This window comes from Strongylocentrotus purpuratus, unplaced genomic scaffold, assembly GCF_000002235.5.
Source record: "Strongylocentrotus purpuratus isolate Spur 01 unplaced genomic scaffold, Spur_5.0 spur5_contig_851, whole genome shotgun sequence".
Lineage (NCBI taxonomy): Eukaryota > Metazoa > Echinodermata > Echinoidea > Camarodonta > Strongylocentrotidae > Strongylocentrotus > Strongylocentrotus purpuratus.
In genome coordinates, this window is record NW_022145559.1 from 410,824 (window position 1) to 434,585 (window position 23,762).

At 35.2% G+C, this 23,762-nt stretch overlaps 1 protein-coding gene and 1 long non-coding RNA gene across 2 annotated transcripts; both read left to right on the top strand.

The window, feature by feature from the left end:
* Positions 1-327: 327 nt before the first annotated feature.
* LOC105442586 lies at positions 328-22,089 on the top strand. Its single transcript, XM_030994356.1, has 13 exons — positions 328-413; positions 846-1,115; positions 3,622-3,658; positions 4,257-4,290; positions 6,006-6,174; positions 7,250-7,523; positions 8,508-8,561; positions 9,059-9,127; positions 9,765-9,844; positions 11,525-11,925; positions 13,149-13,285; positions 14,182-14,359; positions 21,812-22,089. Exons 1-13 carry the CDS (start codon positions 328-330, stop codon positions 22,087-22,089), a joined length of 2,067 nt encoding a protein of 688 aa, XP_030850216.1.
* On the top strand, positions 17,436-20,466 carry LOC115928037. The gene is made up of 2 exons (XR_004065835.1): positions 17,436-18,145; positions 19,117-20,466. It is a non-coding gene; the product is annotated as an uncharacterized LOC115928037 (long non-coding RNA).
* Positions 22,090-23,762: the final 1,673 nt, after the last annotated feature.

Consider the following 23,762-nt stretch of genomic DNA (forward strand, 5'->3'; position numbering starts at 1 on the left):
ATAAAATAACTCAAGACATATAGATCTATCAACTACATTGCAATGACTGAGGCTATAATTATGTTCTGGATTATACCTCACAAAGGTCCAGATCTGGACTGCATGAATTGCGTTCCATATATGCTCTTAATTTTTTTTTTAAAAGAAATTGGCATTAAATTATAATATACCTTAATTATACTACATGATTCTAGTCATAAATAAGCTTTTCAATTGGTATACCTATTAATTAGCTATGTAACTTATGTTATTTAGTCATTTTGTTGTATTATACTTAATACATTATTATATTTTTCTGTTTTGTCCAGGTGCCATAATCCAACAACAATGTCGGAATCCAGAACAGGGATGACACAAGAAACTGCCATTAATCTTCTACAAACCTTACGACAAGTAATTAATGCTTTAGGTGGGTGCGATCTAAAATCAGCAAAATGCTATGCAATGTAACTTGTTAAAATTTTAATATGTCTACTATTCATTTGGTCCACAAGTCATTTGGTGTACAGTCCATTTAGTCCACACACCAGTCGGTCTTCAACCCATTTGGTTTACAATTATTCGGTCTACAATTTATTTTGTCTAATATTCAGTTTGTCTATTATAACCAAATAGTTTACCATCGTGTAGTCCACGATTCAAATGGTCTACAATATATGCTTGGTCTACAATTGATTCGCCTACTAATATGTATTTGGTCTACAATCCAATTAGTCTACCATTATGTCTACAACTGGTCCACAATCCATTTGGTCCACAAATCATTTTGTATGTTTTCATAAAATACAGATTTCTGCTTTCATATGATATACAAGGGTCACTAATACATTTATTTGAAAATTTAGCTTTGTGTGTACTTATTTTGCATCAGACCCAGATGTAGATGGCAATGCTCGTCCAAATGAGCGAAGTCAGCCCCGGGCTCATCCACAGCCTCTACAGCCTCTGCAGACTCAACGCTTGGGGCCAGTCATCAGGCCACCGCCTCCAGTTACCAGGCCACCGCCTCCAGTTACCAGGCCACCGCCTCCAGTTCTAGTCAGGACCAGACCAGGCCTAGGGCAAGACGAGGCTGGTACCAGTACATTTAGACCTGCCAGTGCAACTCCTCGCAGGTAGGCCTACACCTGTATGTACATGTAGTTCAGATAGTTTAACCCTTACTGTACTGGGGGGGGGGGCCCGGGAGGCCCCCCCCTCGACATTTTCGGAGATTACGCCGCAACCGCTTGGAATTTTGAATTGTCGTTTCATGACTTTTTTCCCTCAAATCTTACGCACATTTTGATACCATTTTCGTCGAAATCGGATATACCTGTAAGGCATTACATAACAATTAGTATGCGCATGTCATAAAAGAAAACCAAAAAAAAATTGAAAATCCATCAAAATTTGCATAAATTATCATTATTAATTACATTAAAATAACTTTTTTTGTGTTAGAAAAGAAGTTTCATATGAATAATGAGTTTCAACATTCAAAAAGTGGAGTTTGACACGTTTTCTGTAAAATGCATAAAATTAGCGTATTTTGCATAATTAACAACAAAAATTTGCATATTCGGACAAAACTAATTATACCATCTTGTTCCTTAAGTAAATATCTACAAACATGCACATTTTCGTGTTCATCGGACAATCGACGGCCGAGATCATAGGGGGGGGGGGGGCTTCCCAGGCCCCCCCCCCCCCCCCCCCCAGTCAGTGGGTGCTTAGCCCAGTACAGTAAGGGTTAAAATGGTTGTTATTGCAATAACTCAAGAAGTGATAAGCAGAATTTAACCAAACATGGGCAAAGAGTGCCCATCTGTGAAGACAGATGAAGATGTGAGTATTTAGGGGTCAGTAGGTCAAGTTTTGTGATTAATTAAGATAATGCAATAGACCAGTTCACGGTTAGCACATTACTGCAATGACCCCGAATATCCACAGATCTTAAAAACATGAAGAGGTCCCACTTTTTACATTTCGAAATAATCACTCCTACAGCGATGGAGGTGCTATATAAATAGCCTTTGTTTCCCCTTTTCAAAGAATACTTCCACCTGTGTATCATGGATGGCACTGAATGTGCATGAATGAATAATGTTACATAGCTTTCATGAGCACGTATCCATTATTTCGTCTCCGTGTATTTCAAAATTTGTTCTGCAATGACCTTTATCTGCTCATGCTCAGACTGCAACCGTGAACTGGCTTATTATCAAGTGTTATTGATATATGGCCTTAATTTGGAGAATGGAGAACTTGGGCAGAGGCATGATATCACAACATCGTCATATTCCTGGTTATTACCGGTACATAGAACATACATTAGTAAACGTTGTTATAAATTATCTTTCATTTTTAGCTCATCCGGCCTGAAGGGCCTGATGAGCTTATGCCATGCCATGTCGTCCGTCCGTCCTTCCGTCCGTCCACAGTTTTCAAAATGCTTCTTCTTCGTTATTTTTCAACCGATTTTGATTCTGATTGTTTCATATGATAGGGCTAGGAGGGGGATTTAAAACTTCTACACAGAATCGTGAAATTCATTATCTATGCTAATTTATGCAAATTTATTCAAAATCACAAAAAATGCTTCTCCTTCATTTCTCGACCGATTTTGATTTGGTTTGCTTTATCTGGTAGAGCTATCTTTGGTACACTAAACCTCTACACCGAATTTGAAATTGTTCTCCATTAATTAATTATGGTAATTTATGCAAATTTATTCCACAAATAACAAAAATTGCTTCTCCTCCCTCATTTCTTGACCGATTTTGATTTGGTTTGCCTTATCTGGTAGAGCTAAATTTGGAACACTTAACTTCTACACAGAATTTTGAGATTTTGCTCCATTGATTAATTATGGTAATTTATGAAAATTTATTCCAAAAATAATAAAACAAATCACAAAAAATGCTTCTTCTCCTTCATATTTCGACCGATTTTGATTTGGTTTGCTTGATATCGTAGAGCTAACTTTGGTACACTAAACTTTTACACAGAATTTTGAAGTTGTTCCCCATTAATCAATTATGGTAATTTATGCAAATTTATTCCAAAAAGAACAAAAATTGCTTCTTCTCCCTCAATTCTTGACCGATTTTGATTTGGTTTGCCTTATCTGGTAGAGCTAAATTTGGAACACTAAACTTCTACACAGAATTTTGAAATTTGTCCCTTACAAAATTGTTATTTTGCCATATTTTTCTGTTGACAATTTACTGACTATTTATACCTCTGTATGTATGTTTACATTTATCTCTTACTAAGTTCGAGTCCTGCTTGTCATAAAACTATATATTTTTCAACCAATTTTCATTCAATTTCCTTTAGTTTCTATTTAATCTTGTACAGCTAAATGAAATTATGTCCCTTCCAGGGCATCAAATTTTTATTTTTTGACCAGTTCAAAAGTGTACCACATAAAATTTACGATATTTGTTGTTGCCAGATGCGGATGAGCGCTACGTCATTGACGTTCTGGTTTGCTATTTGAAATAATAAAGACACTTTATTTTATTTCTGGCAGACTGTAGTAGAAACAGTACTAGTAGTAGAAGAGGTTTAATGGTAAAATGTTTTGATTTTTGCTATTTTTATTAATATCAGAGATATTCTTATACTTCTTCTCAGATGCTTGGCACTTCAAGAACATAGTCGCCTATTTCGGGTAAGTACTTTGAAAAGTAGAATCAAGGTCAAATACACTAAATTCTTTTTTGTATATAATGTTTTAGCCTGACAAGTCCAATAAAGTTCCCTTGGTTGGGTCGGGTTGGTGGGGAGTTGGTATCCTTGCTAGGAGCTTCTTTGTGATGCTTGGCAGTGTTTTGTACATTCATTTTGAAAGGGCTTTAATGCAAAGATAAAGCATAGAGAGTGCTGTGATGTTGAGGGAAAATGGTTTGGCGAAAGGCAAATTTTGTGGTATAATTATTGAAATAAGCTTTGTACATGTAAGTTAATTCACATGCTGTTTAAAAAATTAAAGTGAAGCCTGTGTTTCCAAAATGTTCCTGTCTGAATGCATGTACCATATATTACAAAAGACAAATGCGTGTCTTGTTAAAGTCATTAAGAATAATTGCATTATCCTAAAAGATGATAAAATTGATTATAATAGATATGAACTCCTGTGTGTATCAATTGCTACAATTATAGTAACATTTGTTTTTGTTTTCTTTCCCATCTTGATTTTATGTTAAAATTAAGGTGCCCCCAGTTACTTAGTACTTGACATGTATACAATTTGTTTGTATCTCTTACAGCATGCCCATTCATCTCTTCCACCACCCAAAAAAAGTGAGTACAATTATTATAAATTAATAATTAAAACCCAATTCCTACAGAGTGCATGTTTGAATAATAAAGAAAGCAATTAAATATCAATTTTTCAACATAAGTGTAATACGGTTCTAGGACACCTACCCCCCCCCCCCGGATAAACACCCTCTAAAATGACCCCCGGCCCCCCCCCCCCCCCCCCCCCCCCGGACAACTACCCCCTAGGATAACCACCCTCTAGCACAACTACCCCCTAGGACAACTACCCCCTAGGACAACCACCCTTAAGAACAACTACCCCCAGACAACTTGAGGTGCAGTGGTCGAGTGGTTAAGTCGCCGGACTGTCGAGCACAAGGTCCGCGGTTCAAGACCTGCCGCAGGACTATACCTTTGGCAAGACATTGATCTACATTTGCCACACTCAACCCAGGTGATGTAAATGGGGTCTGGCAGGAATTAATTCTTTGAAATGCTAGAGCGCCGCAATGGCAGCACAGCTATATAAAGCCGGAGTAATAAGTTTGGAAGTGCTTAGTGATTCTAATAAGCGCTATATAAAAACAGAGTATTATCATTACCCACTAGGACAACCACCCTCCAGAAAAACTACCCTTCCGGACAACTGTTCTAGGGCAACCACCCTCTTGAGATGACTCCCCCCCCCCCCCCCCCCCCCCCAGGACAACAACCTCCAGACAACTACCCCCCGGACAACTACCCCCTAGGACAACCACCCTCCACAACGACTACCCTCCAGGACAACTACCCTAGCTAGGGCAACCACCCTCTAGGATGACTACCCCCCCCCTCCCCCGCAGGACAACTACCCCCCTGGGCAACCACACAGCCTCTAGGACAACTACCCCCAGGACAACTACTCCCGGACATCTACCCTCCAGAAAAACTACCCTCCAGAAAAAACTACCCTAGCTCCAGAACAACTACCCTCCATGGGGGTGTTTCACAAAGATCCTATATAAGTAGAACTTAACTCTAAGTTGGACTTAAAAATTATGGACAGCCATTGGAGTCTTAAAATGAAATATATTCAAAGGCAGAAATTCAAGTATTTTAGACTTTTTATAAATTCCACATCCAGAACATGAAATCTCCTTGATGATAGAAAATATGAATGATTTGAATAAACAATTAATGCCTTTCAAAATAACTTTTACAAAATATTTTCAAAGATGCTAATGGCTTTCCATAATTTTTAAGTCCAACTTAGAGATAAGTTCAACTTAGGATCTTTGTGAAACACCCCCCAGGACAATTACCCTAGGGCAACCATCCTCTAGGATGACTACCCCCCCCCCCCTCCCCCGCAGGACAACAACCCCCACAGACATCTATCCCCCAGACAGCTCCTATATGGGGCAACCACCCTCTAGGACAACTACCCCCTAGAGGGTGGTTATTCTAGATGTGGTTGTCCAGGGGTTAGGTGTCCGGATACGGTGTAATAGCATTATCCAAGTTCTGTACAATAAATTGAATATTTATAACTTTTGTAGGCGAAATCATAGAAAGTTTTCAAATAAATTGTTTAAAATCAACATTCATTTTGAATATTTTGTTAAAATGCAGAAATGTAAATTTTATATCTGAAACAATTTGCACCAATTGATATATTTGTTCAAGGTAATTTTCCAAGAAATTACAATGAGATATATTATTTTCTAGGTTCCCAATTGTTAGTTTTTTTTAATGCAATTAATCTTTTTTAACAGGAAAGACCAGTACGTTCGGCCGAATTGTGCTGTGCTTGCCAGGATGCAACTCCGAGCATGTCCCTACCAAAGAGGAGAAAGCAATCCTCAAGAACAATGGCCTGGGGGAAGTATTGATTAGCTTTGAGACAGGTGGTGATAGTGCACATGTCCAAGATCAGATCCTAAGGTATATTTTCTCACAAATGGCAGTGGTTTAATGCATTTCTAACATGTTTTCAAACTAATAACATCACATGGTATTAATTTTGATCATATCAAATTTAAAAACGATATCAAACATAGCCTCTTGTCAACTCATATAATGTTTAACATGTTGTGATTGTGTGATGTCTGCCCGTTTTTTTTTTTGCGGAGGGAGTAAAATGTGTGACATATAAATAGCCATGGTTTTAAACAACATTTCAGTTTGAAATATGATTTAAAATTTTCAGAAAATAAATGAAATGTGATATTCAAGATCAGATCTGCAACCATAACTTTTTATCAAATAACTATTTTGGCCGATCTCGAATGGTGCCACATGCAGAATTCATGGCCGACCGACAGTACACAGTGGTGTTCGCCCTAAAATATCTAATAGGTTAAATTTGATAGGTATAACATTATATTTCAAAAGTCTTAAATTTTAAAAAATGCGTGCATAAGTAATACTTCTGTCTGAATGTTTTTTTGTACATTTTATACATTTATGAAATAATAAGTCAGTGGTAGTTAATGGTGAACATTGTGGATTTGCTATCTTTGAAACAATGACAGTACTCTAGCAGAAACTAATTTAAATGTACTCAAAAGCAAATACCACTTGATGGAAATATTTCAGTAGTGTTCTCTGTGGTAATTTTAGGAAATGGGCCTTTGATTTAAAAATAATATATAATAGCCAAAACAACCTTGGTGTCCGTTTGAATTGCAAATACTTCAAATGAACACAGAACAGACATGCATTTTGTCTAATTTGTGCAATAAAAGATGTTTAATTCATTTACTTTTCATTCAGAAATAATTTGTAAAATTGAACTTTATGAGACATTTTGAGATATTCAATAAAATTTTCCTACACTACCAGTGTCCAATATTAACGCATTGTCATGCAACCAAAATCTTAACCTGCATGTGCAGATTTCATTTTACTTGTATTAATTAGAATTTGAAATAGTGCAAAGGAAAGTGCTAATTAGAGGGAATTGGCACTTCCAATTTTTGTATTTATTTGGTCATTTATTGCTACTTCTTTCCAACAGTGCATTTCAGAAAGATGAGTTACATCATGGTTTTGAGATAATGACGGTCAGAACTAAGTCCAGGACAGCATTACAAGTAGTGCATTCGGGGCCTTGCAATGCGCAAGACCTTAAACTCATCAGCACACAGAAGGTCTACATACGCCCGATTCAGCAAGATATCAACATAGAATCAGATGGACCACCTGCAACAGATCATGAGCTACCCTGTTGCAAATGTGGAGCCCTCATTCATACAAGCAAACTAAGAGAACACAGCGAACTATGCAACTATGTGAGTTAAAGAAAATTTACACAGGCTTCTGTGGCATCTTGTGTGATTCATGTAGTAAAGTAATACATTGAATGTGATCAATATATATTTGAGGCTGATTAGTGGATTAAAATAATTATTAGCTATGAGTATAGTGCCCAAGAAAGAAGGAACTTACGAGCAAAAACAGAAGTTAGTGATATTTTTGTACACGGCAAATCGGAGAGTTTTCCATGTCCTACGTCACAATCCACTAGTAACCAAACTACCAATTTGAGTGAATAGACTAAGTTAGTGATCTCATATAATAATAATAATAAATATAATAGCTAGTTCTTATATAGCACTTTTCAGGAACGAAAGGCCCTCTCAAAGCGTTTTACAGATATATATTATATTCCACATACTAAGAATTTTGCTCTACGATTGGTCAAAAGTAAATCACGTGATGAAAGATAGTTCGCCAATCATTGCTGGGAGAAGCAAAAAGTTTGTTACACTGTGTAGATAGTAGTCCTATCTACACAGGGCAACGCACTTTCACTGAAGATAGAAGTCCTATCTACACAGGGCAATGCCCTTTAATTGTATACGCTGCGTATTACTCTCCTCTTTCAGCACTTTTAGTGTTAGTACGCGAACTATGTGGTTACACCACCATACTGCACGCAGTGTACCGTTTGCTTGCTGTTAATTGATGGCTTTTGTTGCTCTAAAGTGACAGAAGAAGTGAAATGTTCTGATGTAGAATATAAAGCAAATAAGTGTGGCAATGGCAAACTATCACTTCCTCGGCGATCTGAATGTATACGCTATCTTTCCTCAGCTTCGCTTCGGAAAGATATAGTTACATCCAGATCGCCTCGGAAGTGATATTTGTCCCATCACCTTCATCAACGGTAGTTATTTGCTTGATAAGGTTAACTCATAGACTGACATGTGCTTGAATATAATTCCATGTTATTTGTATTATTATATGTTCTCTATATTTATACTAAATTGCAGGAGGAAACCCAAGAAGATGATCAACGTCCATCTCTATCTGACTGTGACAGTGTGGTTAGTATTCAAAATTATATTGAATAATAATAGTAATAATGACTGCTTTGAGAGAAATAGTTGTTTTTATACGCTCAAGGGGAGGTTACAATCGTGCTATTAGCAGAGGCGTGCGTATATTACTTTTATATATACTGAAAAAAAGAGTCAACTTATGACACCACCTTGGCTTTTCTCTAGTTTATCTGCACGGTTGTTTTCAATGTGTATCTTTGAGAGTTAGTAGTCTAGATCTTCTCACATAGAGGAGGCAGCTAATGGCAATAAATCGTGTGGCAACCACGTGTGCTATTAATCATAACTATCCATGGAAGTTTGAAAGGCATCAGCAGTCGCAGACTATATAGCCTCATCCTAGCAATACCGAAATATCTGTCAAGCAAGCAGGGTGTGCGGATAGCTTACAAAATACTTTCTGTGGAGTTGTCCCTATATACTCTACAGATATATCTTGAGTTCTCATGCTACTAGGTGGTGACTTTTTTTTTCTTCTTCAGGATTTACAAGCTAACATTGAAGTTCCATCAGATGAGGATCTACCCTCTGTGTTTGAAGTTCCACCACTGGTTAGTATTGTTATTCCCCCCCCCCCCCCCCTGCCTTTCTCTTTACATCGCTCCCTATTCTCGCGTTCTCTCTTTCTTGTCAAATATACAAAATAGTTGCTCATTTGCGAAGTCTTTATTAATTTAGATTTTCATTTTTCTAGTGGCGGTGCCCTATCTTTCCTTACAGGAACATCTATGGATGATACAAGAATAGGGCTAAATTTGGTTCATACATTGCATTTGACAGCAGCTAATTGGGATAGAACTTGATGGCATTGATCTTTGATTTAGATATCAACCTTACATGTATAGGTTATAAATTAATATGTATTAGTCTTGTTCTTAGAAAACCTAATCTGCATCGATAACAGATCATGATGACAAGAACTCCCTTTATAAACAACAACAATCGTTTTTACTATGCCTATAATCAATGACTGAGTTACAGATTGTTGATAAAAATGGTATATTAGGGGCCTAATTGTCTCTGCAGAACAATGGAGCAGTAACGTGAAAACTTTGATTTTTTTTTTCCACACAACGTAAAACTACAAGAGTGGACACTTACAGCTTGGATTAACGTAACTAAAAATAATAGAATTTGGCGAGACTATAGTGTGTCACAAATTGCCTTTCATACAATGGTTATTTACAGGCAATATCATCTCTAACGGAAGAATGTAAGTCAGATGAAGAGGAGTTGGCAAGAATCCTCACCATACTGAAAGAAGGCTTGTAAGTACCAATAAACAATTAGTCTGGCCTATGATTTGACTAAGACAACAATTCATCTTGAAATCCTCCCAAACAACATACAGTATGTATCAAAAGGGTAGGAAAGAAAAAAGGAAGTTGTTTTTATTTCCCTAGTACTGATAGGCATAATTCAAAATGGCAATTTAATTTTATAATGCTTACATTACGAAAATTCCTCGCTAGAGAGGTTCCGACTTTAGTGTCCTTAACTCGGGGATTGTCTCATAGAGTTTGCAAACGAGCCCGGAGAAGGACACGTTTTTGGATAGGGTGGTTTTCTACTATATTGTGATGTTCGTAAGTGTAATTCGCGGGTACTTTCGACATGTCAGATCAGCGCGCGGTCAACACTACTGCGAGTGACGTCAGTGGTGACGTCAAATCCCGACCTGCATCACGTGACTGTTAGTAAGCTTTTCAGAATTGAACGCTTGTGTTGGCTGAAAAATGCCAATTTCAACACTTAATAACAAAAAAACGGTAAATCAGAGAGTAAAGAAAAATTTGATTTATTTGTTCAGTATATATCAAATAATATATACCCAGCATTTTTTAAATTTTTGAACACATCAAAATACGAGTAACTCAGCACTTTAAACAACCTGCAGATGCATTTCAAGTTTTTCAACGAATTTTTAGGTGAATATGTCGTCAATGCTGAAAATTAATGTAAAAATGAAGCCAAGAAAAAGGAGAAAGATAACCAATCTGATTGAGAATTATGAGGTAATGTCTGCTTGAAAAATCAATTCACCATTTTTTAACATACCTGGTACTCAATTCCCCCATGTCTGTAGTGTTATAATAAAAACCTTGGCGAAACAATTTTTTTTTTTAAATTATTCTTTTTTTGTTCTTGTAAATATCCATTCAAATATAATTTTATAGCTCAAACATTTTTTAATTATCCATTCTCAATGTTAAAATATGCCTATGAATTATTCCACACAAGTTTTATGTTACCTTGATTGTAAATTCCCTTTAAGTAGGTTCATCCATAAAAGAGCTTGGGGAAGGGGGGGGGGGGTAGAATTGATTACCCCCTCAATGTTTCACATGTGATTTTGCATGAAGAAAAAAAAATCTTTTGCGTCTTGCCAAAAAGAGAAAAATTGACAAATCATGAACAAATTAAGTGCAAAGGTTTTGGCTTTAGAAATATGTGTTAAAAATGAATTTTGTAACAATATTAAAACACTTCAGAATTCACATAGGATATAAAAAATATCTATATAATAAAATTTTCCTGACTTGTTCTACTGTACGTACTAGTTATGTGGATGATTTTTTTGCTCGCTCTATGGCCAATATCCCCTCTGGTGTGATGTTGGTTTTAAAAAATAGTGTCAAAAGTTGCGCAATATTTGAAAGAAAATAAAATAATAAATAATGGTCCCCTTGTGACAGAAAAGATCAAAGGTAAAAATTGCATCAAAATTCTTCCATCCTCAGATCTATTTGTTTATTCAATGAAGAAATTCATCAAAATCGTGCATTTGGTATGCATACCAGAAGTCGTTCATCAAGATATATTTGCTAAAATTAATAAAAATCAACTCTACTGAAAATTATGCTTATATATAAACATTTTCAACAAATCTGATTGTTCATAAATTTAATAATCTACTATTTATGAAACCATTCATCCCACTTATCCAGGTCTGAGCAGACAGACATTGGGCAAGTCATCCACCAGTTTCGGAGCATTTATCTCAACGGAAGGAGATTAAACCTACCAGAAGATATTGCAGACATGGATGCTTCCATGCAAGGAGACACCTACCTCCTTCACATCTCCCGCTATGACATCTTCCAAGGCATGGTGGATGAGTTTTCAGCTGCCGCATATAGGCCTCGTCTCCCCCTCGAGATACAGTTCATGGGGGAGAGGGGCCAGGACCTTGGAGGCCTCCGCAAGGAGTTCCTCCGTCTGGCACTGCAAGAGGTTCACGAAAGACTGACGCAAGGTCCAGACAGGGACAGGGTGCTTGTGACTGAGCCTGAGCAAGCTACCAGATTTTGTCAGCAAAAGGCCTTTCTGGCAGCGGGAATACTCATGGGTATGTTCAATGTGTGAAATCTGTAATTGCTTTTTGCTCTGGTCACAGATGACCTCAAGAATCTACCAAATCAACTATATTTACACATGTAACCAATGACATCAGTGATTATATCTACCTGATTACATCAATGAAAACTCAAATGTAAGACTTTTATCCATTTTTATAGTACAAAATGCAATCTAATCTAATATGTCGTAATAATAGCAGCATCTGAAAAGTAAGTGGATTGAAGGGGGTCCTTAATTTCTGAACGCTAAAGGATCTGTCTGGGCAGTTTCATGAGTGTTATCATGGCATTATATAACGTACATTTTTAGAGCCTATTCACAAAATTTGGGTGTAACTTGACTATTTCTACATATAAGCTTACTTTCAACATGTTTTCATGATTTATACATGAACTGAACTAGCGCCACTAGTAAGACGACTCACAAAGTACGGATTACGGCTGCCGACGAGGTTTTCTCAAATACAATCTAAATCTAGTAACAACGATATGGGAAAATTTATGAACATCGTTGCTAAGAAGAATCTTTAGAATTCGCTGAGTTAACGTTGGGATAACGATTGTAAGGTTCAGATTTTTAGGTATTTTATCAAGCGACGGCGAGAGCTCAGAATCATCATTCTGACCCAGTATACTTCTAGCAATCCAAAGTGCTACCGTTTACATTACGAAACAAGCAGTCGACATTTCAAAAAATCACACACCGGCTTAAATTGGAGTGTTTCTGGCTTGGCATCTTTTCCAGATTGGAAGAGTTGTCAAGCAAACTTCACCGAAAGATCGCGGTCAGGCCCCGGGTTGACATCTTTTAGCATGTTTGGTTGCAAGTAATAGCCCTAAAGTCATTTTTCTATTTTTTAATTATTTCTTCATAACTACTGAACCAAATTACATGTAATTGGCAGCAAATGTGTCAAGATGAGTCAATTTAGGGTCCTAATCTGAATTTTGAATAATGTATATATACTATTGAAGTTATTGTCACTCACACTTTGGGTTTATTGTTTTCTGACACATACTGTATAATATATGCAATTGGTGTGTGCTTTACTGCCTGTAATTAGGAGAAATACTCCATGAAAAATGTAAAAACTAAGAAACATATTTCAATGCCACAATCAAGGCTTTCAATGCTCTAAATATTAAAGGAAACAAATATATCACCAATTATGGTACATGTACATGCTGTATTTATTCTTAAATATCACTACAGGACAATGCATACTTCAAGATGGCCCGTCACCTAACTTCTTGGAATCCGGGCTTGCTGTTCGGCTGGTAGAGGGGACATGCGACGCCCACTCTGAGCAGCAGCTTCACAAAGGGTTGTGCCTGACGGGAGTTGTACAAGTAAATATTTGTCTATAATCTCAATAACTAAATATTTGTGCAAGATACATGTACTAGCTTGCACATTTTTGGATAATCGTCTAGCTGCTAGTATTTTTAGCTATCATCGTGGAACCATCTTGATGACGGAGGTATAAAATGTTGCTTTAAATTGAAAGAGAATTGAAATTAAGAACAATATGTGCAATCAGTCAATACAGGAAATAAAGACAAAGAACAAGAGAGGTTTGAGCAATTTCCGTGATTTTGAGGATTTTATTGCAACAAAAAAAAAAAATGAGGGGGCTCAAAATAGCCCAGTGCAGTAAGGGTTAATCAAGTACATAAGACTCCAATTTTTCAATTGATTCTTGATGACCCCTGGAAAAGGCATCTGGCCCCCTAGCTAGGTTAAGAAGCATTGTGCTAGAATAGGATTATATTGAATAGATCCTTGAAGGTTAAAAATAATTGCTTTTCATAGCATCACCCATTGAGGGGGGCGGGGGCACTAATTTTTTATTTTTTTCTTTGGGGGGGGGGGGGGGGGGGGGGGGAGGGTCTAATGGAAATATTGACATTTTCAGTTACTTGAAAATTGACTGCTGGTTTTCAACAAAACTTGTCAGGAATTATCCTTAGGTAAAGGGGACCTATAGATATTCAAAATTAGGCACTTGCATCCAGAGTACCCCAAAGGTGAAACTGTCAGGCTCAGGTGATCGCTTAATCCAGTGGGGGTGTCCTGTATAACATGCAAAACTTCCATGACAGGGGAGATTCTGCCTCCCAGCTCTTTTATGTTATATTTTGCTTTGTGCTTCATGTTCATAGTGTGGGTAAATTCCTCTCGCAGGTCTGGTATATATACCTTCTCTATATTCATTTAAATTTTCAATTTTCATGAATCTTAACAGCTCATGAAGACTTTTCCGCAGTGCAAGGAACTTCTGCACGGTGGAGAGGACACTAAGCTGACAGCAGCAGCGCTGCTGAGCTCATTTGAGGTTAAATTTGCTGAACCCGGCTCAAACAGGAGACGTCAGGAGGAAGCAGTATTCAGCCATTTTGTGAGATATGTCCGGGAAGTTGAAGGTAAAGTAAAAGCTTGGTTATAAAAGATGATATATTGCATCTAAATTCAATTTTGTTTACTTTGTGTCCCCAAAGAATTACAATCATTTCAAGATTAATGTTAAAGGGATAGTTGACTTCTGTTTTCAGACCGCAAATGCCTTCAAAATGCATGATTATTGCTCATCTACTATGACATTTCTAGTGTCTTTGATTTTACGACCTAAAATTGCTATGAAGGTAATTTTAGACCCCAAAATGTGCAAATTTTAGCCAATATGATCATACCATGCAATTCAGCTCCACTTTCACAAAAATGCGTTTACCGTCAATTAATTAATTAATTAATAATAACAATACATGGGCCGGCTGGTTGTGCGTAATATAACCAGCACAAAAAAGCCAACAAAAAAGCAAACACCACCATTGGCTGAAATACAACGTAAAAGGCGCTATTTCCTACTGTTTTTTTTACTGGAAAAGGAATAACAAATCAGTAGAAACCCGTACGAACCAATATAATTTTATACTGGTTGCTATATGGGATTGACAACCAGGGTTTGTAATAACTACATTTCTATTATGAATGTACAAACATATACCATACAGCTAGATCAGGTTCGTATTTAACATGGGGTCCAGGATTTATTCCGGAAGTATATCAGAAAAACACATTATCTAAAAAGTATAAACTTCCACCAGGTACAATTACTTATAATTTGGTAAGTGGTTAATCTGTTACGGGGTTCCAGGAGTTATTCTAAAAATGGACAAAACGAGAGTGAAGTCATTTTTACTGTTGGATGTAGCATCAGCTAAAACAATGTGATCTTTATTAAAAATATGATAGTTCAAACTAATATGTGAATTTACAATGTACATGTGTACACTGTTGACAATTTGAACAAGGCATATTCAATACTTTGGTCTGTTTTACTTTGGCAATGGAACATTTGGCATCTGACTTTGAATCCATCTAATCTTCTATAGTTCTTCATTAAATACTTATAATATCAAAACCATACTTATGACCAACTGCGATCATGTCCTTATCTCAGTTTCATCTAATACATTTATTTTAACTACTTTGTTTCTATTATAAACATGTATATGAAGATGAAAATCTAACTACTGGAATTTACTTAAACTTGAATAACAACAATGATTATTAGTAAACCAATAACTGATAATATATAATATAATACCATATGAAACCATAAATTATTCCTGGTTATGGTAACAGTTTTATACTGTTTGTATTATACATGTCTACTCTTTATAATACTACAATACTTAATGTTTGAGAATTCAATATACTAGCTTTCTCTAACATCTGTATAGGCGTAAGCCATAACAATTAGAAAACTGTACTCTCAAGACCAAACTAATTATCAAAGTCTATGTTTTCTACTCAGTCTCATATACTTTAACACTAAACTCTATGTTAACACTAGTTGGAAGAATATATGCCTTCCTTCTACAGCAATATATACACTGTACACTTATACTGCAACATAATCATCCCAGAGCAGGTTTCTGGGCTTCTACTCCCTCTTGCATAGATTACAGCTCATTAAGCAAACAAGAGGCACAAGTCTATCCTTTGTTTCTACTAGTACTAGTGCGCAGTGCACACTCAGACACACACACAGCAAATGAGAGTGCCCTGTGTTCACTGTTATGTAACAACCCTAGTCAAAATGGGCTCTGGAAAAATATATTTTTTTCCTATTTTTCACTATTTATTTCCTATTTTTATGTGAATGTACCCTATTTAAACACTATTTTTTATTAAAAATAGATTAAAAATAGCATATGACAGCCTATTTTTTTTCTATTTCTAGGAATTGGTGGTTTGATAACTATTTTTTACCTATTTCTTCCTATTTTTTTACTATGTTTTTGGACTTGGATTTTTTTCTGCCATTTTCTTCCTATTTTTTACCTATTTCTTACTATTTTTTCCCTATTCTTTTCGACTTAGTTTTTTTGTCACCAGATTTTGTCCTATTTTTTCACTATGTTTCTGGACTTTGATTTTTTCACCCATTTTCTTCCTATTTTTTTACTATGTTTTGGGACTTGGATTTTTTTCTGCCATTTTCTTCCTATTTTTTACCTATTTCTTACTATTTTTTCCCTATTCTTTTTGACTTAGATTTTTTGTCACCAGATTTCGTCCTATATTTTCACTTTGTTTCTGGACTTTGCCCTTTTTCACCCATTTTCTTCCTATTTGGCTATGTTTTGTACTTTGATTTTTCTCTGCCATTTTCTTCCTATTTTTTTTACTATGTTTTTGGACTTAAATTTTTCTCTGCCATTTTCTTCCTATTTTTTTACTATGTTTCTGGACTTCGATTTTTCTTACTCATTTTCTTTCTATTTTTTTACTATGTTTTTGTACTTAGATTTTTCTCTGCCATTTTCTTCCTATTTTTTTACTATGTTTTTGGACTTATATTTTCTCTGCCATTTTCTTCCTATTTTTTTACTATGTTTTTGGACTTGGATTTTTCTCTGCCATTTTCTTCCTATTTTTTTACTATGTTTTTGGACTTAAATTTTTCTCTGCCATTTTCTTCCTATTTTTTTACTATGTTTCTGGACTTTGATTTTCTTACTCATTTTCTTCCTATTTTTTTACTATGTTTCTGGACTTAGATTTTCTTATACTCATTTTCTTCTTATTTTTTTACTATGTTTTTGGACTTATATTTTTCTCTGCCATTTTCTTCCTATTTTTTTACTATGTTTTTGGACTTGGATTTTTCTCTGCCATTTTCTTCCTACTTTTTTACTATGTTTTTGGACTTCAATTTTCTCACCCATTTTCTTCCTATTTTTTTAGGGTTAGGGACTTAATTTTTTTATCACAATTTTTTCCCTATATTTTGTTTACTATGTTCACAGACTTAATGGATTTTGTCACCTTTTTGCTTTTAATATAGGCCGATATTTGATTTTTAAGGTTGTTGAAACTTTTTTACACTTTATAAATATATATTTGCACAATTCAAAACATATTTCACAATACAACTATAATATTAACAAAAATTGCGATATTTCGTCTTTTAAAATGAAAAAAAAATAGAACTCAACTCTTCCTTTAAGGGAGCATAATTATTTCGTAGGCCTGTGAACATTTTAAGGGAGCATAAATATATCGTATAGGCCTGTGAACATTTAATCAAGAATTAAGAATGTTTTAATTTTATCTTTAAATGAAATGACTATCGATTTTGAATATTTCAAGTAAAAAAGTACGTAATTAGCAAAAGAATTAGCTTACTACTATAGTGTTATAGTGACTAGAACTTATCCAATTGGATGTAATTGTAACAATTTTCCCCATAATAAATACAAAGGTGAAAGGGTACTCTTCAAAAATGTTGAATCATAATGAAACACAACTAAATGTGTGCTGCCATCTAGTGGTAGAAAGCGAATAGGCCAACCGGTAGTTTATTTTCAAATTCAAATCTTCACTCAGACTCTGTGATGATCAGCTCAACGGCGCATATTTCAATCATTACTTTGCCATTTCGCCAGACTTGTCTTCCTGTAAAACCCACAGTATGGGTAATAAGGGGTAGATTTACACCAGGAAAGGACACTTTCAAGAGTAATTCCAGGGCAAGAATTGAAAGAACAAAATGAAAGGATCGAATTTATTACCAAGATTAGGCCTACAGTCCCACACTAGCACTCTTGTGTTGGAGAAATACGATCAACTTGCGTTGCACTACATGCACTGGACTGCTACTGCTAGCTGCTGGAGCTACTTTAAAGATCTTCATTTTGAAGGTGAGTAATAAAATTACACACAATTCAATACGAAATTGAGTTTGCTTTCTGTACAATTAAATTAGGAAATTGGTTAAGTAAATCTTGATTTTGTAAATTTATTTGGTTCATGAAAAAATCCAAACCATCATCAAACTGATCACAGTTGACGAAGATCGTAGATTATATTCCCTAGTAGTATGTCTACATAATTTACATAGTCACCTATATATCTGTGTTTACGTAAGGCTTTTCATTGGAAGTGAACAATCAAACATGACGAATCTCGTTAAAGAATGGAATTAGCGTATTATAGTAGGTCTACTCATGTTCACAAATATATTTGAGCAAATTAACGCAGTGCAGTGTAGGCTAGATTCCGCCACATGCGCGTGCTGGCTGCATGGTAGTTGGTAAGACATGTGAACGCATGTGGATATATAGCATCTCCATTGAACACATGGCACAGGATCTGCACTCGTTTTGAATGAATTGCAATTCTTTACACTTTTTACAGCCAGGTAGAAATTTCATAAGCCAATAAATCATCCTAAATCATACGTGCAAGATTTTCTTGCATATTTTTAACAGAAATTGAATGGCAAAGTTTATTCTTAGAAGCCGTACATTTGTATGTCACATACACTGTATATATTATGTGTGTTGTGATTTTTTTTCCATCACAATCCCGCATTCAATTGGCTGTGCAGATCCTGCATGCACATGTAGGTGTATTGCATCATGCATGACCATATAGTTGCAAAGTATAGCTCATCATTCAATCATCATAATTCATACATGTAAGTAGTCAAGCATCTATCATGTCATGAATTTGTGAAGGATGCAAGTAACTGTAGTTCTTACATGAATTTCATTTGTACAGTGTACATTCCACGTTCATCTCTTAAATTTTCCTAGATTTGATTTGAAAGCATAATAGAATACTACAACCTGCTTATTTTTTTTTTTACTTATTATTTTTTCTTCTTCAGGGTATCTTAGCTTCGGCTGCTGGAAAGTCATCAACTTGGACTGTGTGGCACTGGCACCCTTGTCTTCTAGAGTACATGTACATACAGTCTTAATTTGTTAGACTGAACTGTCCAACACACATCAAGGAAATGCAAGACATGGGTGAAAGTATTAGAATCATACATGGTTAATGACTTATTGTTCATCTGTAATTAATGGAAAGCATTTCAAAATGATGCCAATAATGCCGTCCAACAAACATTCAGCAAGTACTTCCAGGTTGCCTCGCCCTGCCACAATCAAACATGTGTTCGCGGTCGGAATGAATCTGAGACATAAATCTTCAATACACAGCTTAATTTTTACCAAGGCAATCTTAACAAACACAAATTGAATTACCTCACGGCGTAATTAAATATATACATGTATTGATGTATATATATATATATATTCTATATCTGCGTATGAATATTTTTGTATAACTTTGTTTCACTATACTCTTTGCCATGTCAGCTCACGTGCACTATGTAGTTGATGCCAGTATTATGTAACACTTTATAGATGTGTATTCATGTAACAGTAATAAAGCTTTGTCTTAGTATTCATTTAAAGTTTTAAAGACATCTGAAGACTATTCATGTTTGACATCCTTATGACACTTGACAGATAGACCAAGTTGCCAGTGCTATTAACACTTTTTACATTGTTATAGATGTGAACTATACCTTTGCCTTCACATGTTTTCATTTATAGACATTTTTAAAGATTTTGTTTAGACTGTTGAAACTTGCCAGATAGCCTTGCTACTGGTATCATGTAACACTTTATAGTCATGTATAAGCTGTTCAATACTGGTTCACATCCTGTATATATGCTAGTATTTTATTAGCCAAAAATGTGAAAATTCATTTTTTTTTTTTTAATTCTAATATCTTACATTCAGATTAGATTTACATTATAATAGTTTCGTTTACACAACTAATACATATATATATGTGAACCCAATATCTGCAATTTTTACCAGTGATTATATAGGGAACAATTTAATGAAGAAGAAAAAGATATATTTTTTTTCTTTCTTGCGTTTATGTTTACAAAGACCTAGTACTACCTTTGCGTAATATTTGTATTATTTATAAGACGGGTATATGCCAATCGGTTTGCCAAAGATACATAATATTTACCGGCCGTTCTTACCTCTAAATCCAAAATTTTCTATATGAAATGCTGCTCAAGTTTTGTAAGTGTGACTTTTGTAAATATGTTTTAATAGTTTGTGGACTGTTTGTTTAGTATTCTCATTCACCATATGGGTGTACATTGCATGTGATATTTTATGTAATAAAGTGTTCTAACGTTTCAAACTGAAATAAAAATGTGTTTGCATTTTATTTATCTTGTACATCTGGCAGCAGAAAAATAGGATAGAAATATTTTAGTGTATTTATTTTCCCCCTATTTTATTCCTATTTTAGTTTTTACTCGGGTAATATGTGGACGGGGATTCGACTAATCCAATTATTTTGTACATGTGTGCATGACATGCACCTACATGCATATATTGTACAACAAGGTGCTACAAAGTAGAGCTTGACAGAGATTTAATTGCTACCAAACAATTATACAGTACACCAATCATTCAATTAATATTCCATTTTTTCTAAAATAGATTTTAAATATATTTGGTTTGTAAAAAAATTATGTTAGAAATATATTTCAGAAAAAAATATTTCTGAAATATATTTATAAACTATTTTTATTTCAACGCTATTTAAGTCTCCTATTTTTTTCCTATTTTTGTTCCAAAACTATGCTATTTGAAATAGCTTTTTTGGGTATTTTTAGGGGACGAGAAAAATAGGAAAAAAATATATTTCAAAACTATTTGTGGCTTTATTTTTTTCCTATTTTTTGTTCCAAAACTATAGCAATTAAATAGCTTTTTTGGGGGATGAGAAAAATAGGAAAAAAATATATTTCAAAACTATTTGTGGCTTTATTTTTTTCCTATTTTTAGGGGACGAGAAAAATAGGAAAAAAATATATTTCAAAACTATTTGTGGCTTTATTTTTTTCCTATTTTTTGTTCCAAAACTATAGCAATTAAATAGCTTTTTTGGGGATGAGAAAAATAGGAAAAAAATATATTTTTGCATTTATTTTTTCCCTATTTTTTTTCTATTTTTTTCCTATTTATTTTTTACTAGGGAAACCCTAACTTGCCTATACACATCCTTTGTCTTAAGGCTTGAACACATGCACAAAGCAATCACAAAACAACCTCTTATTAAGTTCTAATATATCCTCATCCAGACTCTCACATAATTACTATTATCACAAATCAATATCTTTAGTACAAATACAACAATATTATAGATTGTCACCAACTGAATCTATATAATAAGGGTTGAATTTCTTACCTAAAAATGGACAAAACGAGAGTGAAGTCATTTATACTGTTGGATGTAGCATCAGCTAAAACAATGTGATGCCAGCCCAGCAGCTACCAATTCCTTATCTCCCATTCTGGGTTGGGTTGTTCTATGTTTTGTGAGGGGTGTTCAATCAACAAGAAATGAGGGGGGGGGGGGTACATTTTCAAGGGCACAACAAATCTTCATCCCAGTATAATTGTGTTTGTTTTTTAATAATAATGTTTAAATTTATTTAAAATTACATTTCACCTTATGCTACTCATTATTCCATCTTTTGCAGCTGGTAGCCATCACTGCAATAGTGATGAAGAATTGATGACCCTGGAGCAAATAATCATATTTGTGACGGGATTGTCACATGTGCCCGTTTGCGGTTGGCAGCCCCCGCTGACGATAACCTTTTTCAAACCACCTGTAATGGGGATTGGAGCCTCGACATGCAGCCACGAGCTCCAGTTGCCCATTCCATACCAAGCCACAGAAACTCTTCCTTCCAGGGATGAATTGTTCCAGCTATTCGATAATTCGTTTCCAGACCAGTTCTTTGGGAATGCTTAAAGATGAAGTTGAGTTCTGGTCATTATTGCATTGTGAAAGAAACGGTGTGGAACCGACCAGAAAAGTTGATCATCGAGCATATAAGAATTTGTGTGTATTGCAAGGTTCTGGAATCATCAAAATGATAAGAAATTTGTAAAGTTACAAACACTCTACACAGAAATGTGTATATGGGACTACACGAACACGTGGCGTAAAAAGCCGGCCCCCCGATTTTTACGATGTTACATGCATATTTAGAATATGAAGGCATTTGAAGAGCCATGCTTTTCAGGGAACATGTCTTATCTGATGTTCTTCCACACTTGCATAATAACAATGATAACGCTCACAAATAATTTTTCACCTCTTCCCAGAACTGAACCTTCTCTTTAACCGCTTAAATAAACAACACTATACTAGGCAAGTCCAAGGATATATGTCCCCTCAGATTACAAAATTTCATCTTGTAGTTATGGTATAATATATATGATGATATTTTTATGCCTCCGTTACGAAGTAGCCGGAAGCATTATGTTTTCGGGTTGTCCGTCCGTCTGTACGTACGTCTGTACGTATGTCTCGTTCTCGTGATCGCGTTATCTGAAGAACCGATTGATGCATTCAGTAATGTTTGAAGGATTTTTAAGAAATTTGATAAGAAGGTTCAGCTAGGGTATCGAAACACAGCATAAGTTCGATTTCGGAGTATAGGTCATAGCTCATTAGATATACGAATCTGGTTTCCATTCGATAACGTGAGTAATGTAAGACGAATTTCAATGCAATTTGATATGAAGGTGGATGATATCAAAATACTTGTACATGCAGCCTAAGTTCAATTTCCGAGTATGTAGGTCAAAGGTCATAGCTCATTAGATACGCAAAAACACCTACTTATATATGTGAAAATGTGGTCAACTTCCTTGCCTAGTAATATAATAGTATAGTCCAATGGAGGTAATTTGTTCTGATGTATATAGCCCATTTGTACCCTTGCGAGGGGATGCTACGCTTTGTGTTGACTTGTTCTTTTTAGGACATGAGTATACCTTATCATCTAAATTGAAGTGCCATTGATAAATAAGATCCAGCTCATTATTTATGCCAATTAGGAGTTGTCCTATAACATTGTTTGAAGTAAATATTTGAAACTTGATATATGTTTAGTTAACCCCTGCCAAATGAAGTATGAATATGAGCCAATGTACACTTAGTTGGCATGTGGGGTGAACTACTTAACATTATTTAACCCGAAATGGACCACAACTTATCCAAAGTTAGACAAATAGGGTGTTATATAGGCATGTTATTTCATATGTACTCCTAGTGCAGATCAATTTCTCTTAAAGGGACTTGGTAATACTGTTCTGATGAGAGAAAATGTTGCTAAGGTAGTGACTTCAATGCTAGATGTACAATTAAGATAATCTGAAAGTTAGAATGAAATCAGACCATTAGTGGCGATTGAAATTGGGAAAAACTGATCTGATTGATACCTTACATCTCCCAACTATATTATTACAATTTAATTACATTTTGGGTGAATGTAAATCGTCACAAAGCAATGAATTGGCTCTATATACCATTCATGACATTTAACTGTTGAAAGATATTTAAAGGCCTGTTTATGTGTTTTTTTCATGGAAAAACGGTTGGGAGAATTTACTGTTAATCACTGTTAGAGGGTGTTG

What these genes read in the sequence shown, in the direction of transcription:
- LOC105442586 (XM_030994356.1), top strand. Translation starts at nt 328, where the DNA reads ATGTCGGAATCCAGAACAGGGATGACACAAGAAACTGCCATTAATCTT. An exon ending in AACATAGTCGCCTATTTCGG is followed by an intron (nt 3,659 to 4,256) that starts GTAAGTACTTTG and finishes TATCTCTTACAG; the next exon opens with CATGCCCATTCATCTCTTCC. An exon ending in ACCATACTGAAAGAAGGCTT is followed by an intron (nt 9,845 to 11,524) that starts GTAAGTACCAAT and finishes CCACTTATCCAG; the next exon opens with GTCTGAGCAGACAGACATTG.